Genomic DNA, 20,548 nt, shown 5'->3' with positions numbered 1-20,548 from the left:
TCCTTTGTGTCTACAGTTATAGTTCCGTAGAGCATGTCGATTGTCATTGCTTGTCCGCATAGTGTATTTTTCCCTGATGTTTAATATAGACAGGGACTGTGATTGCTGTGTGCAGATACGAGTCGAGTAAGAGAAACTTCGCTCTCAGCTCCAGGTTGTGATCGCTTCGGTTACACAGCTTGGAGCGTCACTGTTGTGGGCCGGCCATGCCGATACAGCAGACTTTCAGCACATCTGAGTTCGCCGAACAGCCTGCAGAGTTGACCAACCCAGTTGCACTCAGCCATGGTCGAGTGGGATGTTGCCCTTGGGCGTGGCAGGCGGCGAAAGACTTCCTAAGGGACTGCATGTAAGGTCTCCCATGTTAGGTTGACAAACAGGTTCCAGGTACTGTCTGTGGCTGACACTGTCCCTCAGCTGGATGCACTTGCTTGTCCTGTTTCAGACAGAACCTCTCAGCCTGCAAAATCTGGGCAGTCACAGAGGGTGGGGATATTGGTAGCTGGGAGTTCCAAAATTAGGCGCGTTATGGAGCCTCTTAGGGAGATAGCTCCCAAGGAGGGAAAGAAAGCCAATGTGCACTCTGTGTACGGCTGACAGAAGTGGTTAAGTCTGCCAGTCTTGCTTGCGAGATGAAAGCAGAGCTCACCGTTTACAGAATAGTCAACAGGACCGATTGCAGACCTTTGGTACAGAGCCGAGGGGAGGGTCTGAATCAGACGGTTCTGCGACCGTGTAGGCTGCAGATTCTTCCTCTTGCACCATAGGGTGGTTGGTTTCGGGTTCCGCAGAATAGGTCAGGTGTCCACTGTACGCAGTAAGCGGCTACACGGGTAGTAGTGGTGTGGACTGGGAGCTTTTTTTTAAGTTAGATGAACTTGGGGAAATAAATAAAGGGGTTCAGTCTCATAGAGTGCAGGTCGAGCACTGGAGGAACGTAGATACAGAAACCATCGGTGTAACTGTTGTAAATTGTCTATCAGTGTTGGGAAAGTACCAGAGCTCCAAGCGCTAATTGAAAGCACTAACGCTCAAATCATTATAGGCACTGCAAGCTGGCTAAAGCCGGAAAAATGTTCAGCCAAAGTTTTTGCGAAGAACCTTAAGGTGTTCCGAAAGGACAGGCTAAAAATGTAATGGACGATGGCGTGTTCGTTGCTGTTAGAAATAACTTATCATGTTGCGAAATTGAAGCACATAGTTCCTGTGAGTTAGTATGGGCAGAGGTCATTCATGGCAACCGGAATAAAATAATAACTGGATCCTTTTACCGAGCTCCCAACTCAGATGATACAATTGCCGGCAGGTTAAAAGGAATCTTGAGTTCTATTTCAAACACGTTTACTACTCATACAATTATAGTTGGAAGTGACTTTAATTTACCCTCGATATTTTGGCGAAAATACATGTTCAGATCCGGTGCTACGCACAAAGCGTCACCCGAAATTTTGCTAAACGCATTGTCTGAATATTATTTCTAACAGTTAGTTCTTGAGCCAACGCCAATTGTAAACGTATGAGGAAACACATTTGACCTCTTGGCAACAAATAATCCTGAGCTAATAACGAGCTTCAAAACGGATACAGGAATTAACGAACACAGGGTTGTCGTATCGAAATTGAATATTGTAGGCCCCAAACACTCCAAAACTAGACAAAATAAATACCTATTCAAAAAAGCAGATAAAAATTTGTTTGACGCCTTCCTGAGAGACAATGTACACTCCTTCCAAGTAAACAACGTAAGTGTAGACGAGATGTGGCTTAAATTCACAGAAATAATATCGACAGAAACTGAGAAATTTATACCAAATAATTTAACAAACGCCGGAGCTGATCCCCGTTGGTACACAAAACTGGTCAGAACGCTATTGCAGCAACAATGAAAAAGGCATGCGAAATTTAAACGGAGGGGAAATCTCCAAGATTGGCTATCTTTCACAGAAGCTCGAAATTTAACGCGGGTTTCATTGCGAGGTGCTTAACAGTTTCCACAGCGAAACTTTACCTCGAAACCTGGCAGAAAAACCAAAGAGTTTCTGATCGTATGTAAAGTACGCTAGCAGCAAGATGCAATCAATGCCAACGCTGCGCGATAGCGATGGAAATACTATCGTCGACAGTGCTGCCAAAGAAGAGTTATTAAACACAGCTTTTTGAAATTCCTTAATTCAAGAAGACGAAGTAAATATTCCAGAATTCGATACGGGAACAGCTGCCAACATGAGTAATTTAGATGAAGATATCCTCGGATTTCTGAATAACTTAAATCATTTAATAAAAGAAGTCTTCTGACCCAGACTATTTACCAATTAGGTTCCTTTCTGAGTATGCTATTGCAATACCTCCATACTTAATCATCATATACGTAACAGTCATATACGTATAACCTCTCGCTCGACGAAAGCCAAAGAGTGCAAAATTGCGCAGGCTACACCAATACTCAAGAAAGGTAGTAGGAGTAATCCATTAAATTACAGGCCCATACTTAAACGTCGATATGCAGCAGGATTTTGGAATATATATTGTATTCGAACATTATGAATCAGCTCCAAGAGAACGGTCTATTGACACACAGTGAACATGGATTTAGAAAAACATACCTGTGTAACGCAACTAGCTCTTTACACTTACGGAGTCATGAGTGCTATTCACAAGGGAGTTCGAATTGGTTCGATATATCTAGATGTCTAAAGGGCTTTTGACGTACACACATGCTGCTTGAAGTGAATTTGCGTGCTTATGGAATACTGTCCCAATTATGTGACTGAAATCATGATTTCCTCTCAGAGAGGTAACACTTCGTAGTAACTGACAGAAAGTCATCGAGTAAAAGAGAAGTGATTTCTGGCGTTCGCCAAGGTAGTGTTACAGGCTTTCTGCTGTTTCTTATCTATAAAAACGACATTGGAGACAATCTCAACAGTCGTCTTACGTTGTCTGCAGATGACGCTGTCGTTTATCGTCTAGAAAACTCATCAGATGATCATAACAAATCGCAGAACTTTTTAGAAAAGATATCTTAATGGTGCGAAAATGGGCAGTGGACCCTAGATAGTGAAGAGCGTGAGATTATCCACATGAGTCCTAAAAGGAATCCGTTAAACTACGGTTACACGATAAATTAGTGTAATATAAAGGCCATCAATTCAACTAAATACCTAGGAACTACAATTACGAACAATTTAAATTGGAAAGACCCCATAGAAAATTTTGTTCGGTAGGCTAACCGAAGACTGCGTTTTATTGGCAGAACATTTAGAAGATGCTACAGGTCTACTAAAGAGGCTGCCTACACTACGCTTGTCCGTCCTCTCTTGGAGACCTGCTGCGCGGTCTGGGATCCTTACCGGACACGATTAACGGAGTACACCGAGAATGTTCAACGTAGAGCAGCACGTTTTGTATTACCGCGAAACAGGGAGAGAATGTCAGTGACATTATACAATATTTGGGATGGACACCATTAACACAAAGGCATTTATCGAGGCGACAGAATCTTATCACGAAATTCTAATCACCAGTTTTCTCTTCCGAATGCGAAAATATTTTGTTGACGCCGTCCTACATCTAAGGGAAACAGAGCTCGCAAAGATGTAGGTGTTCGTTTTTTCCGCACGCTGTTCGAGAGTGGAATAAGAGAGAGTTATTGTGAAGGTGGTTCGATGAACTGATGTAGATGTAGTTGTAGATCTTTCTGGCCAGGGGAGCATCTCAGTATCACGCAGGCAGTTGCCAGAGGAAATTTCCTAATGGGACGAGTATTGTACTGTTGAAATATGGCATCACGATTCCGTCGTGTGAGAAGATACACTGATGCCTCTCGCTAACGATGATCATTGGGGCAAGCAGAGCATCTGTTCACAGTTGACCTCAGTGGGACGCCATTCGCTAGCAATCCAACCTCCCTGTCATGGCACCACTCCAATCACTTTAGCATTCCTGTCTTTCAGTATGAGAGTGACCAGCGGCGTATGCTGGGATTGCGACTTAAGCTGTTACTAGACGTACTACATACGGAAAATAAGGAATTGTTGAGTAAATGTTAACGTCACCGAAAGTGCATTTAAATCAATTTTTCTTCAAACAACCTGTAATAAAATATAAATTAAATAAGAATTATTAACGGAAATAAGACAATTTTACCATACCTTTTTAAATACACATAGTTTCCAGTCGCCTTTGTTAACGCTTAAACGGAGTTGTCACACTATTACACTATTACATAACAAGTTCTCGTTGTGTCTTCTCAATAAAACAAGTATGTCTTTTTCCAACGACGGAAGAGCCAAGTTGCCCAGACGAATTCGTCCTTGTGTTGCTCGTAAAATAACCGTTTCCAGACTGAAAAGCTCCTTCCACTGGTAGCAGGATGAGTTGAGATCGTTCCACTTAATTCGTAAACTTCACCGTAGACGACTTCAGGTCCATTTGATTTCTCAAAGCTTGTAGTGGTTTGAACGGTATTGATCGAAAATTCTTGAAGTGAATATACCGCTTCCGGATCAGTTCTCAAAGACAGTGTATAGCAGCAGGAAACACAGAGTTTTCTCAGTTTCGAAAATACATTTGTTGGAAAATTTTGTCGTAACCCGCAAAACGTTTAGAATCCAGTGATGCCAGAAACTTCAACTGTACCTCTATTCTACACTTCATTTGAGTTATTACTGTTTCCAGGACTTCGCAGAAAATCCTTAAATACGAACTATGGGTTTCATCTTCACGACAGTTTGTCTTCCTAGGCCTTTGTTCGGTCGCTTCATCTGCAACGCTCACTGTTTCAGACCATACTTCTTGATATCCTGCGTTTCTAATGTGTAGCACTGTGGTAATGAACTGATTTACTTTTTCGGTGCAGTGACTAGAGTCTATGCTCCCGTTTTGCAAAATTTCAAAAACAGTATCTGAAAACGGGTAAATTTTCCTGAGCTGAATCGAGAAACTGTTGGTTCCAGTCCGTTAGAGAAATCAGCGAGCGCGTGAAGTCATGTTGCCTTCTTCGCTAGGCCAGCCCCCAGAATCCTCTTCCACTGAAGTAAAGAAACTAGCGTGATGGCTTCTGCAGTGGTGAAGTGTAATTACAAGCCTGGAAGCAAAATTCCATTGTGTAGATGCGAAACTTGGCATTTTACTTTCAGTTGAGGCATTAACAGCATCTATACGTGAAGTGGAATGTGAGAAAAAGGTGGATAAACCATTAACAGAAACAAAGAATTACCTGATTTCCTGGAAAGTATGAGACTAAACGTGTGACTGTAACAGTGGATGAAGGTAATAGCAGCATACTCGGTTTTCATTAAAGTCTGAAGTACATAAACATGTCCAGCCATTACTGCAGCACCATCGAAAATTTGAACAACAATATTTTTTAACATTCTAATCCATTTATAGTTTTGATATTCAGATAAACCACTGGCTTATCGGTCAGAACTTATGTCAGTGAAATGTAGAAATCGTTCTCTGCAATTGCCTTCATCGTCAATACAATGTAAGATAGTTGACTTTTATTGGTGACACCAGTTATTTCATCGAGCATGAGTCCAATAAAAGTATCCTTATCAGTACCTTATTCAATCTTATATCTAACAACTTTGGCCACAACATCGATTAGCTCATTCTGTGTAAGAGTCCAGGTGCCTTTGAAAAAAGTAGCTGTCTTTGAAAGCCGAGAAAGTGCTACGCCATAATTAACCACGAATTGTAGCAGTTTCCTGCATTTGCCTTTATTTTATGACTCCTCATTTCCAGTGTGACTTCTAAATGAACATTCTTGTTTTGCAGAAAGTTCCATTTAATCATTAAATATTTACAAAACATTTATGTTTTATTTAACATTTTCATTGTGTAGACAAACAGCAAATTTTTCCGATAATTCAATGAATGTTTTACCCCATGACAGCCGAAACATTTTAATCCTGTAAAAGATTTCAATTGCATTGCTGATATCTTATGTTTATGTAAAGCGGTGTTTCAGTACCGTAGATTTGTGAAACCCACAGTATTGCTAGACGTTTTCTCAATTGCAAGGAACAAGAATGCCTAGCAATAAGGTTGTACTGCACCTGAACCAAACAGCCAAGCATATTCACCATGACTGGATATACTGAAGTAAGTGTTGTAAGGACTGGTCTGTTCCATTTCTGACGCTGATACCGCAAGAGGACTAACTGTCAAGTCCCTGATTTACTATCACAAGTTTATAATCGTATTTCAACTGCGAGAATAGTCTTTTCACCAACAGCTTTGTTACGCAATATTCATCCATTTGGAAGAAATAGCGCTGCCAACTCTCTTGCTACACTGTACTTAACGAAATAAGCAATACCAGTACTGCTGTTGAGGACCTTAACAATCGCATAAACATTCTATTTTTTTTTCTTTTAGCGTAGTGAAGGCTGCTGCAGTCAGCATCAGTGATACGGATCTCTATTCTCTCCTGTGTCCGATGGTAGAGAACGAGATACATTCCATGCTACTCACTAAACCTTCATTACAGAAACTGTAATTATTAATATTATTTATTAATTTATAGTGCACTTTAGATGTAGACTTCGGTGACTGCTTTCATAATCAACAATATACGCCAGTGAGAGTTATTTACCCGGGATTTGCTGTGGGGCCTTCGCTACACGGAATTCTCGCGTCTTTTGTCTATCAATTGCTTTATGACGTACAAGGTGTTGGTGACAGATTTGTCTTTCCTCGGATCATTTTGCTCCTTTTATAGAAATGCATTAATTCATATTTGTACTGCTTTACAAATCGTGCGTGTGTATATTTGTATTGACATACCCATTAGACAAACACGTCTGAAATTTCGGCATTATCCATACTGCATTCAGCTCAGACATTTCTCTTGAACACCAAATACACCATCTTAAGCTGTAGGAACATGTCACATTATTTTACAAACGCTTTATAAACTCTACAGTACTCTATGTTGTTGCCTTGCTTTTCGGGTTTTCGATTTGATAACGATTCAACGAGATATTCAGCTGTAAATAACGCGCCCCATCATAAGATAATTCACCTGTCTTAGTACCTTCGGTATCATACCAAAATAAGTTTTTCCCATCCATTCATTTGATGCGTCCTGGAACAGGTCTTATCAACATCTTTTGCCGAACTTGGTGCCTGCGAGTTGAGGACGTTGACGTTGACTACAATATGGCCTGACGTCTACTAAATTACCTATAAAAGAGTGAGAGGGAGAAACTCTCCTACTATGCTTAGCACACGTGATTTTGGAATGGCGAAGAGAAGTTTTTTGCTTCGTAGGAGATGAGTAACGGTGTAAACATTTGAGGATTCAATGTGAAAACAACTGTTTCCCAATGCAGTACCGGTATATCTTTGAAAATCTGTGAGTACAGCCTTCCACTCTACATGTTAGTCTTTTGCAGCAACTGCAGATTCCTGAGTCCCACGTTTGGGTATAAGAGTTGAACACACTACTTGTAAGTCGTTCGTTAAAGTCTGGCACACAGATAATATCATTCATTACTCTCCATGACCATATGCAACTGTCACCGTAAGAGATATGTGTGAGACAGTGCTTGTTCCTCTTCTGCATGATCTGACACACAGAATATATCAAGTATTACTAGTTGTGACTATACACAATGATTCACAACAGGAAATAAATGCGTGACAGTTCTTGTACCTCTTTATATTCTGACATGTTCCTGCAGCTTAAGATGATGCATTTAGTATTAAAGAGAAATTTTTGAGCTGAATGGAGGAATTCTGCAAAGTACGAAGTGTATTTATTGAAGGGTATAGGAACAACAGATCTTTACAGCAGAAACCTAAGTAAATGCCTACAAAAATAAGTAATTAATGAAAACAGAAATGTGACATGGAGGAATATAAAGCTGATTAATTACGTTGATGCAAATAGTGATTCGGTGAAAGAAAAAGAGAGAAACTGTATTAAGATTAATATTGAAAGCAACGAACAGGGCACAGTGTCAGTTGTACATCAAGAAGTGTGCCAGCACTCCGTTGACAAACTAATGAAGAAGTGGGACGCGGACAACACCATCAGGCACGAAGGTGACGCAGCCATATATCCAGAATGCTCAAGAATCTTCTGGAGACCTTTGGAAGAAAGTATAGGAACATTTCGGAAGGCTCAGGGAGAATATCTCTATGCGAGAAACTCGTACAAAACGCACTGAAAAGACAATATATAAACTACCAGTGCAAGAGGCGAGGACAATGTTTGCCAGGACGCAGCTAGAAGCAGCGCGATAACCGAGCCATTCGGAACAGTCAGTATAGGGTGACACTTTGATGCTCGAGCGGTAAAGACGACGAGAATTTTGTACATATTTGAGGGAGTACAACCGATTTTCCGGTTAATGTCCAGCAACAGTTATTATTTTCAGTTTTCTGCTTGTCTCCGACGATTGTCTGGTTGAAAGCATATGCGACACTCATCGGTGAAGAGAACGTGATGCCAATCCTGAGCGGTGCATTCGGCATGTTGTTTGACCCATCTGTGCAGCGCTGCATGGTGACGTGGTTGCAAAGATGCAGCTCGCCATGGACGTCGGCAGTGAAGTTGCACATCATGCAGTCTATTGTACACAGTTTTAGTCGTAACACGTTGTCCTGTGGCTGCACGAAAAGCATTATTCAACATGGTGGCGTTACTGTCAGGGTTCCTCCGAGCCATAATCCGTAGGTAGCGGTCATCCACTGCAGTAGTAGCCCTTTGGCGGCCTGAGCGAGGCATTTCATCGACGGTTCCTGTCTCTCTGTATCTCCTCCATGTCCGAACAACATCGCTTTGGTTGTCTCCGAGACGCCTGGACACTTCCCTTGTTGAGAGCCCTTCCTGGCGCAAAGTAATAATGCGGACGCAATCGAACAGTGGTATTGACCGTCGAGGCATGGTTGAACAACAGACAACACGAGCCGTGTACCACCTTCCTTGTGGAACTGATTGGCTGTCGGACGCTCTCCGTCTAATAGGTGCTGCTCATGCATGGTTGTTCACACCGTTGAGCGGGTTTGGTAACATGTCAGGACAGTCAAAGAGACTGTGTCTGTGATACAGTAGCCACAGTCAACGTCTATCGTCAGGAGTTTTGGGAACCGGAGTGATGCAAAACTTTCTTTGATGTGTGTATTTTTTAATGTGCGTTACCAACTTCGACAAATTAATTTGTCGTCTTCCGAAGCTTAATGTTGGTTTAGTAGATTTCGATATTTTCTTCATAGAAGCATAAGCCCACAACAAGTCCAGAAATTTACATATAGCGTTAAAGTAACCTCTGGCGTGCCACAGGGGAGTGTTATGGGACCATTGCTTTTCACAATATATATAAATGACCTAGTAGATAGTGTCGGAAGTTCCATGCGGCTTTTCGCGGATGATGCTGTAGTATACAGAGAAGTTGCTGCATTAGAAAATTGTAGCGAAATACAGGAAGATCTGCAGCGGATAGGCACTTGGTGCAGGGAGTGGCAACTGACCCTTAACATAGACAAATGTAATGTATTGCGAATACATAGAAAGAAGGATCCTTTATTGTATGATTATATGATAGCGGAACAAACACTGGTAGCAGTTACTTCTGTAAAATATCTGGGAGTATGCGTACGGAACGATTTGAAGTGGAATGATCATATAAAACTAATTGTTGGTAAGGCGGGTACCAGGTTGAGATTCATTGGGAGAGTGCTTAGAAAATGTAGTCCATCAACAAAGGAGGTGGCTTACAAAACACTCGTTCGACCTATACTTGAGTATTGCTCATCAGTGTGGGATCCGTACCAGGTCGGGTTGACGGAGGAGATAGAGAAGATCCAAAGAAGAGCGGCACGTTTCGTCACTGGGTTATTTGGTAACCGTGATAGCGTTACGGAGATGTTTAATAAACTCAAGTGGCAGACTCTGCAAGAGAGGCGCTCTGCATCGCGGTGTAGCTTGCTCGCCAGGTTTCGAGAGGGTGCGTTTCTGGATGAAGTATCGAATATATTGCTTCCCCCTACTTATACTTCCCGAGGAGATCACGAATGTAAAATTAGAGAGATTAGAGCGCGCACGGAGGCTTTCAGACAGTCGTTCTTCCCGCGAACCATACGCGACTGGAACAGGAAAGGGAGGTAATGACAGTGGCACGTAAAGTGCCCTCCGCCACACACCGTTGGGTGGCTTGCGGAGTATCAATGTAGATGTAGATGTAGATGTAACTGTAAACACAGATTCACAATTTACAGTTACTGAACCACCTCTATGTATATATTAAGCTGTGATTCAGGTGCTGTAAATTGTCAGTCTGTGTTTGCAATAATATTTTATGTACATTTCTGGACATACCAAGCCATTATACTTCTAGGAAGAAGCTATCAACATCTGCTTCTCAAGATGACAAATTAATTTTTCGAAACAGGTAAAGCATAACAAAAAATATATTTGCAAGTGATGGCTAAATTTTAACTGAAAAATATATACTACTGTTGCTGAAAAGTACATGAATAAAATAAAATTCTTTATATTCTTCACTACACCCTACTATCGTTCATACCTTTCAGATAAAGGAATTTTCGCGACAATGACAAAACTGTCAGAACGTATACCAAACAAACGGAGGACTCCAACACCTTCTGTTTCACCTTCTTATGTAAATATAAGTAAATAATTCATGAATTAATTTGCGTGAATTAATTTAGTCCCGACTGACTGAAATAAAACGCCTAATGTTTGGTAATTGATTTAATTTGTGTTTTCGGTTTTGTTAGACATGTTTTTGTTATGAATTTGAATTAAATTGTATAATTTACCTCTCCTACGTGTTAATTATCGCAGGAGACAGACAAAACAATCTTTTGTTGAATAGACATCCTAAGCAACTTGAATACTGTTTTCGGTTATTATAGTGATCTTACTCATAATTAAGTTATTTTTGAAATATTTTATTTTACTTTCAAAATATCTTAAAAATTACCGTAGAGACTACCACTACGAATGTTCTTGAGTAAGAAGAACACAAGAGCACGAGAGATTTCTGTCAGGTAGGTACTCGAAGTTTTAGAACAACGACAGTGCTGTAAGTGATTAGACACACATTCCATGCTTTCATATCCAAAAAGAACCAGCTCGATTGCAGTACATCGAAAATATGCTAAGATATATGACATCCATATCTTTTATATTCAGAATGCCAAGACCTTGAAAAGAGCGGAAAACAAAATCCGACAATGTAATCGTCATCCAAGAAAGGAAGGAAGATTTTGAGTTGCGGTCCTATTGACAACGAGGTCGTTAGAGACTGAGCACAAGCTCGGATGTTTTCAAGAATGGGGTGGAAAATTGCCAGCGCCTTCTCAAAGGAACCACATGGCGTTTGAGGATAGGAGGGGGGGGGGGGCGATTTACGGAAATGACGAAAAACATGTACACGGATTACCGGACCCAGGTCTGAGTAACCATCCTCTCAAACTGCAGGCAGAAAGGTTCCTTTAGACTTCCCCGTCCGTTATGATTTTTACCTATAAGCATCCAGAGGTGATTGCTAACTGTATTAGGTTTATGACGTTTTTGGATTATTTCGTTGCAACTCAGGCACATTACCAATCACATTGACAACTGTGGAGCAAATGTGCCAGTATAATAACCTGGTACAACGTTACACATAATTAAAACGCGAAAGAAGGGAACGTCACACTATAGACACTAGGAGGTCTACCCTAGACAATAATACCCAACTCTACCGCTCACAGCGCCCAATAAATGTAGTGGGGATGGCAGTGTACAGTTTCTATTACCTCCACGGCGTCTTTTTCGCCGAAAACCGATGTTAATGAACGAATAATCAACAACAGCACCGTTACAATACAAGGTGACGCAAAAGTTGTACATCAGTTGAACGATCGCATAGAGGAATCGAAATATACCAGATTAGGTTAGGAAATAACGGTCTTAGGAACAAATCTTAACCAGTGAATGTTAGGAGCAACAAGGGCATTCAATGAACATGTGCCATAATTCCAGCAAAGGTAACGTTCGTTTTACTTAGCTATGTTTTACATTATAGAAGGTATTCAGAATTGTAACGACTGTATTCAGTACGAGCATAACAACTTCTGGGCCACTATGCCAAGTTGACTAGGCACTGTGCGAATCTCACCAGTCGCTGCAAGTTTTCTGGCGAGAAGTTTTGTTGTGTCGGGAACTGGCGTCACGTGCGCAACGCTTCTGATATACCGCCACGAGAAAAGAAATCAAGAGGTTATATGAGGGGAGGTAGGTGGCCATTCAATTGAGATTCTCTTTCCTCCAATCCACTGAATACGAACGAATTTGCATACACAAGTCTTCTATCCTACTCTGTGTAGGTAGAACACTGTTTATGATAATGTGCGTTGGTGGTAATGTAGAGACTGGCGGAATAAAACAGGCGGTTCCTGAAGCTAATGTCTGTGGGGGCCACGAAGTGAACGAATAACCAAAACAAGTCTAGAGTATATACAATAATCCAGAGAGCAATCACAAATGTAAATAATTCAAGGTAAAACTCTAGTATTCACTGCCATGTAAGTGAAGGCTTCAGTGACTGGCAAGACACTGGTCAGCAATACATGGGTAGCGGTGTTTAATAGTAAAACATGTAGACTCTTTTACTGTAGGAAGAAAGCGAGAGGATGTAGAGGATGTTGTTATGGATGGCCAGTATCCTCTTTCTACAACACAAATGCACACGTGGCTGGCAGTTGTTATTTATCTAGAATAGAGTCCATGTGCTGTGGTACAAGCTCGTCAGTAACAGTCGTTTTGCAGACAATATCGGTGATCTTGCTATTCCAAACTTTGGTCTCACTGATAGCCCAGCTAAGGTCACTAATCTGGTCGCTAGTACTGTCATAGCCCGTGACCAGCTGTGCAGTTGTCCTGACATACGCCACACGTGAAGAGGGACTCAGCGATGCCCTCTGGTCAGCAGCGGTGGCAGAAATACATGCTGTCGAGGGGGGGGTTGGTGGCTTGTTGCTTGCAGGTGTGTCTGTGGCCTCTCTCATGATAGGCGCGCCTGACCCTTCACCTACTGTCGATCTTCGTACTACATCTTTGTCGACTGGTGTGCTGGCGACAGCTTATACCAGCACAAAACACTCGTCAGAGGATGAAGCCACCACACATGCTTGCCGCAGCGGCTGCGCCTCATGCACGGGCCCTCTGTCACCAGGAGCCCGAGTATCTCTGACATTTTCTAGCTGTCGATACTTGGGCTAGGCCCAGAATTCGAATCACTGGATTCTAAAATAAGTGTGCAGTGGCTTCGTCTAGTTGCACCTACACCTGATGACTCACGTTAAGTGACCCCTATTCTTACAGTTCTGGAAGGACGTTATCGATGAAGACGTTCAAACCTGATGATAGAAGATATGGTCAGATCACGTGGCCACCGACACATTCACTGCAGGCCGCTGGTAGGGTTTGTGTGGTAATGGGACGAGAGGATTGTGTCGTGTCCATTCTAACAATGCTGTACCATTCATTAACAAGATAGTACTCTTTGTCGGTAATCATACACGCCCAAACACTGAAATGGACGTTGCTGATGGATGTAACTGGTTCTTACGCGGGACGCGCCACACACTACTCTGAGGCATATTCGTGGTATGATATGGCGTACGGTTGGTTGGTTTTTGAGGAAGGAGACCAAACAGCGAGAGAAGGACGGGGAAGGAAGTCGGCCGTACCCTTTCAAAGGATCCATGCCGGCATTTGCCTGGAGCGATTTAGGGAAATCACGGAAAACCTAAATCAGGTTGGCCGGACGCGGGATTGAACCGTCGTCCTCCCGAGTGCGAGTCCAGTGTCGAACCACTGCGCCACCTCGCTCAGTGATATGGCGTACGTGTCTTGTTCAAATGTGTGTGTGAAATCTTATGGGACTTAATTGCTAAGGTCATCAGTTCCTAAGCTTACACACTACTTAACCTAAATTATCTGAAGGACACACACACACCCAAGCCCGAGGGAGGACTAACCACCGCCGAGACCAGCCGCACATTTCCATGACTGCAGCACCCTAGACCGCTCGGCTAATCCCGCGCGGCGTACGTGTCTGTTGAAAGTTGTTCTTCCACTATTTGAGTACTCCATGGGCGGTCCGCACGATACAGTGGAACTGAGGCACCGGTTTCCCCAAGTCTTTGGTGAAGACTTCGAAGTGCTCCAGGCCATTGGTTGCATCAGGTTCGATGAAGGAAGCTTTGAGCTTCGTGTACATTGTCCGTAGCTCTGTGATAAAATAAGTACGTATCTCACAGTCATGCAAACTTTTACTGTTCCATTTCGCAAAGTATTGTCCGTGTCACAAACACAGCAGTTACCTTCGGTGATGCCACAAAAGACGATACTAATCCACAGCAGCACTGCAGTGCAAACGACCAGTTTGTCTCAGAGTGCAGGAATGTAAAGCAGATGTACATATACTGCGACTAATACACAGGACATTAACCTGTAGAATGTCCCACGCGTCTAGCTCCAACTACCATTCCCCGTTCATTGTGGCTATAATCATCTCGGAAACCTTTTCACTTTAATCACCGGAGTACAAGCAATGAGCAACTTTTTTGTACCTAGTGTTCGTGATACTACCGCCATCTGTAAGTGCTCATATTCTGCTCCATAACTTTTGTCATCTCCGTGTATGTTGTTAATATTTTCAGATTCCTGGGAATGGCGGTGAGAGTTCCGTGGCGCAACTCCATCATGTGGGCCAACGCCCGACTGCTGTCCGTGGCCGGCGTGTGGTCTCCGCCGGGCTACCAGGGATGCTACTGGCTGTACACCTGTTGGCTGTTCGCCTCCCAGTGCTTCATGATAGCCGGCCAGCTGGCGGGGCTCTGGTACTTCCGCACAGATATGGACAAGATAACGCTCGACATCTGCCTCACCGTAACCGTCGTAATGGGCGTCATAAAGGGCGCGGTGATCGTGGCGCACAAGGAGCAGTTCTTCAGCATCGTCAACCACCTGGACGACGTCACGGCGGCTCAGCGGGAGGCGGGCGACCCGGAAGTCGCGTCTGTGCTCGACTCTACTGTGCAGCTGTCGCGGACCATTACGGTGTACGTGCCGATGATGGGCAGTCTGTCTCCCGTGATGTGGGGGCTGACGCCGCTCCTCTTGAGGCTGCTGGGTGGAGGGTCGCACCAGCGCGAGCTGCCTGTGGTGTGCTGGTACGGTTCGTGGGACACCGTCACTCCGTACTACGAGCTTCTGTACGTCGTGCAGTTTGTTACCATACAGGGCGGCTACTTGGTCGTTATGGGCTCTGACCTCTTCTTCATATCGCTTATGATACACGCTGCGGCCCAGCTACGGATTCTCAACATGAAACTCGAGAAGATTGTCAAGAATGAAGACGAATGGAATGGCAAAGGCATTGAAGCATTAACATGTACATCTGGGTACCGTATCAATGGTTTTAAAGGTACTGAAAAATGTGAAGGGGAGTGGAACTCGACGTCCAAGCTTACTCGCTATGTAACGGATCAGACTAGCAGCTACAGTGAACTTCGCGTATGGGTGGAGCAACACAAGGATGTCATCAAGTAAGTTGCTTGAAACTCTGTGTCCAGAATTAGCCACGCCTACACTACATCCTCTTTCTGTCATTGAAGAAGAAGCATCCTAGATTAAATTTACTGATAAGTTACATTTAAAATGGGAACTGTGCGCGTGGGCTTCGCATCCACAGACCATTTCCAAATCACGTTGAGTGTGTCATGTAACATGTAAATGACGTTACAACGGGCGAAAGTAAAGTCATTTCTCATACACACACCCGGCCGCGCTGGTAGCCATGCGGTCTCAGGCGCCTTGCCACGGTTTGCGCGGCTACCCCCGTCTGAGGTTGGGGTGTGTGCAGCCTGACCTACTCATAGATACAACTTGTTGAGGGATTATTTGATTTCCTTCCAATCTACGTACAGTAAGGAAAATCCTCCTCATGTACATGTAAGTCTGATAAATACTATCTTTGACTCGACGTGATGCAGGAACAGCGGCAGCGGAGATTCATTACTTGAAATGCGTTTGTGGAGCATATTAGTGGCTAACAGGAACAAATGTCAGTAACGAAAATATTGTAATTGTTATTATAAATCCGTTGCTCGGGAATTACGAATTTAATGCTTTGATAGATTCTAAGTTTACGTTGCTGCTATGTTGTCTCAACTGACGTCTGTATGAATTGGAAATTTGTGGTAATTTCTGTAGGACCAAACTGCTGAGGTCATAGGTCCCTAAGCTTACACACTACTTAATCTAACTTAAATTAACTTACGCTAAGGACAACACAAACACCCATGCCCAAGGGAGGGCGAACCGTGGCAAGGCGCCCTTAGACCGCACGGCTACACCCCGCTGCTGCTATTCTAATAATTCGTCGCTAATTTTAACAGAAAAGAACGACTGCCAGTTTCTGAGTGAATTAACGTGCAGTTGTATATCTTGTTAGCAATAAGTAGTATTTAGGTTAAGTTTACAATCAACTGGTTTGAAGTGGTACGATGATCAGTAATATACTTTTAGTGTGAAAATCACTTCGTTCAGTGAAAAGACCTCAGCTCAGAAGCGAGACCTACGGCCGGTCACTTGGTGTTTTATATTGGGGTGTGCAATATAATATCACAGTTCTCGTCGGTAAAGTCAGTTTTATGAGAAAACGTGAAGGTGAATGCTAGTCAAATTTTTTGAGTAGCACTGTAGCTCCAGCTCTTTTTGTCAGGTGAAAACCTTCATAAAGAATTCTTAAATAAACTTCCAGACCATTTTATGCATGAATTAATTGCGACTGTGACAAATAAATGTGTTATCGTTTCAGACTGGTGCAGCATCTGGAGCAGCTACTCAACATGATCATCTTGTTTCAGTTCCTGGGAGGGACAATCATCATTTGCGTGACGTTGTACCAAAGTTCTGCTGTGAGTATCTGCCTTGCTTTTTGCACTCGAACATATCAAATTTTTCAAAAATCAAAGATAGATGTAACATCCACTGAAAGATTCACGTGGTTATATTTTCTTCAAGTTGTTGTTTACCTTACTTTCTTTGGTACTGTTGTCTCATGTGAATCAACTCACATCTTTCTTTACTGAATTTAACGTTAACTTGACTTACACGTTGTGATTTATTCCGAAATTATAACTCCATTCTGAACTATTAGATGATAGTTTGAACTGTACATATAAGTGTCCGTTGAGTGTGGGGCTACAGCATACTCTGGCAAGTGCATGTCTGGCAAATTTCATAAGGCGCCACAAGTTCACGGGAAGTTATGACATCAATACTGCACCGATGTTCCTTTCTCAGCTCCTCTCTATTTTTGGAGTTTGTTCACCACACGTACCTTTATTTTCTCAGATTCTATTTGGTCTTACTCGTGCACCATTTGAATTTGCACTTATACAAGGGTAATCCCACAATTAAGGTCTCCTGTATTTTATAAGTACGTAGACCTGTTTATTTCTACGATGGTTTACATCACTTTACAGCGTGAACATTTAGCTATTTTTCGACATAATCACCAATTTCTGTCGATGCCTTTTTGTAGACGCTGTGGCAGTTTTTGTATGCCCATGTCATACCACCTCAACGCCATGCTGTTCAGAAAGTTATGAACCTCTTCTTTCACCTCGTCGTCGGAGCTGAATCACTTTCCGACGAAATGTTCTTTTAACCAAGGGAACACGTGATAGTCACTGGGAGCCAAGTCAGGGCTATAGGGTGGGTGGGTGATTATGTTGCACTAAAAAATGTTGCAGGAGAGCAACGGTTTGCCGAGCGATGTGTGGGCGAGCGTTGTCATGGAGAATGTGTACGCCCTTGCTCAACATTCCTCTTCTCCGGTTCTGAATTGCCCGTTTGAGTTTTTTCAGAGTTTCATAGAACCTGTCAGCGTCAATAGTGGTCCCAGAAATTCAGCTCCGACGACGAGGTGAAAGAACAGGTTCATAACTTTCTGAAGAGCATGGCGGCGAGCTGGTATGACACGGGCATACAAAAACTGCCACAGCGTCTACAAAAATACATCGACAGAAATGGTGATTATGTCGAAAAATAGCTAAATGTTCAAGCTGTAAACCATTGTAGAAATAAACAGGTCTATGTACTTATAAAAAATAGACCTTACTTATATATATATATATATATATATATATATATATATATATATATATATATATATATATATATATATATACTAATTCTATTCCCAACATTGTTTGCAGACAGTATCCACATACCCTGCTGAATGTACCTACAAAAGCATGTCACTGTATGCCAGAAAGATAGGAAATGTGATCTCATAATACCGAGGTGCGTGAAAACTTGACGTGCCGTATTTGACGTTCAGATCGACTACTCATTTGCTACTTCGCAGACGCCACTTAATATACATACCCAAATACATCATTGTACGACACATATTCAAGAGATATGGCGTCATAAACACTGAGATGCGTGAAAATTGGGGCATCATTCATGAAGTTTTAACACTTTTATTCTTTACCACTAAGACAGGGATACAGCCAAGTCAAATGAAGGAAATGCCCGACACTCGGCAGCCCTCTTGACGGTTTCAGCTGCGAAGCGCAAAGGGTTGTAGCCGAATACAGTATCTGTCTATAAAGCTACCAAGAAGTGTTGCCATAGGGGCGTTTACAATCGCGTTGTAGACACGTCAAGCAGCTGGCCCCAGTGTACAGAAACTGCCCGGGGTCATGTCTCTTAATTTCGATACTGTACTCATACATTTGTACATTGTGCATACTTGTTAGTACGATTTTTTCATAATTTCAAAGATATTTTCACGAATAAGAAGAAATGAAACCTTTTTGGTACTTCGCTACAAACGCTGTAAATTTTTTGTTTTAGTTTCTAACAGAAAAACGGCAAAATAAATATCTCTGCAATGACGTGTTATTCAGCTAGAAGATCTATAACAAACATTGATAAATCTACCTTACTCACAAACACAGTAGTACTCTGCACTGTGTCTTCTAGCCATCTGCCGACTTCATGCCTCGTCTGTTACGCTTGTCTCGTATTTATGCGACTGATGAAGTACTAGTTACCTGTGTCATATGCAGGGTCAACATTAACAAAACAGTAACAAAACAGTAACAAAACCGACAAGCTGCAGGGACGGATTACTGACTGGAAATTGAGGAAAAGATGTCCTGTGACATGCATCGTTGTCGCGATAGACGGCGCTGATGAATGGAAGTTCCTCTGACCATGTGCCATGTGTATGTATGTTGTGTATGGCAAAGAAGACGGAAACGGTCGCGAGGCATCACGGATGTAGCAAAGCAAGTACACTTGCAGACACCAACCACACCACACAAGGTTAAAGTAGTTTTCGGGCGTTTGTCTGATGTCTCCCCTCCCCTCACGGATCCTGTACGATCTCATCCCCTTCCCCCACCTCCTCCTTTCCCTCCCGCAAACTCGATCCTCCTCACCCGCTTGTCTCACCCATCCTCTCCCACCCCCGCCCACTGCCGCGCATGTATTCCCACATCCCACCCGGTCTCCATCTCTCCACCCTCCTTACCCTCTCCCAAGATGGCTTCCGCCAGCTCTCCCTCTCTGATGATGTCCTCCTCCCCTCCACCTACCCCTCCTATCAACTTTGATCCTCCCCCCCACTTCCTGTGTCCTTTCCTTTAGGCACCCTCCCTCCCTTCTCTTTCCTTTTCCCCATCCCCCTTCATCCACTCCTCTTCCCCCGGTCTTCCCCTCCCCCTTCCTCCCTCCCCCTCTCTCCCCTGACCATGACATCTCTGCTCTCCCCTCTCCCTCTCCCCTTCCTCCTCCTCCTCTCTTGGCAGGTCCCCGGACTCGCACACGCTCAGTGAACATTCGCGCGCCGGAGATCATCGCCATCAGTGTCTCGTGTGTGTGACATCGTTTGTGTTTAGTGTTCTTTCGCCGTCAATCCACCACTGTTCACGTGTGCCGTCGCCGTCATCCATGCTGTGTGCGCCGTGTCAACGGGTTTTAGTGTTTTTTCTTGTCCAGCGTGAATGGCTTCATGTATCTTGTTTTTGTGTCTACAGTTTTTACCCGCCATTTTTATTCTATTATCTGTCACTACTTTATGTCATTTATTGTACCACTCGCGGCTGAAGAGTAGCGTACTATGCTGCTGACAGCCCACCTTTGTACAAGGTGTTTAAAATAATAATAAAGAAAAATTAAAAAAAAAGTTTGTCTGATCATGGTACCCTTCAGACAGGGAGGCGGTGGACTCCGCGTGCACCATATTTGGAGTACCGAATTCTACAGGATATTGAGACGAACACTAGTACAAACTCCAGGCAAATAGCCCGCCAACATCGTGTAAGCCAATGTACGATTATGTGTATCCCTCACGACAACCGCCACTATCCCTGTCATCTGCAACGAGTGCAAGAATTAACTTCAGCAGATTTCCTCCTAGGGGAAGAATTTTGTTGATGGTTTTGCGTCAGACCATCAGAATTATGGGATATCTGTCACCATCCCTTTTTTTGCGGA

At 43.1% G+C, this 20,548-nt stretch overlaps 1 protein-coding gene across 1 annotated transcript; it reads left to right on the top strand.

The window, feature by feature from the left end:
* Window positions 1–14,698: 14,698 nt before the first annotated feature.
* On the top strand, window positions 14,699–15,580 carry LOC124805434. The gene has a single exon (XM_047265996.1). The coding sequence runs from the start codon at window positions 14,699–14,701 to the stop codon at window positions 15,578–15,580; it is 882 nt and encodes a 293-aa protein (XP_047121952.1).
* Window positions 15,581–20,548: the final 4,968 nt, after the last annotated feature.

The sequence above is a fragment of the Schistocerca piceifrons genome, chromosome 7, assembly GCF_021461385.2.
Source record: "Schistocerca piceifrons isolate TAMUIC-IGC-003096 chromosome 7, iqSchPice1.1, whole genome shotgun sequence".
In the NCBI taxonomy this organism is placed as follows: Eukaryota; Metazoa; Arthropoda; class Insecta; order Orthoptera; family Acrididae; genus Schistocerca; species Schistocerca piceifrons.
The sequence above is the reverse complement of the archived record's forward strand: the minus strand, read 5'-3'. Positions and strand labels throughout refer to the sequence as shown.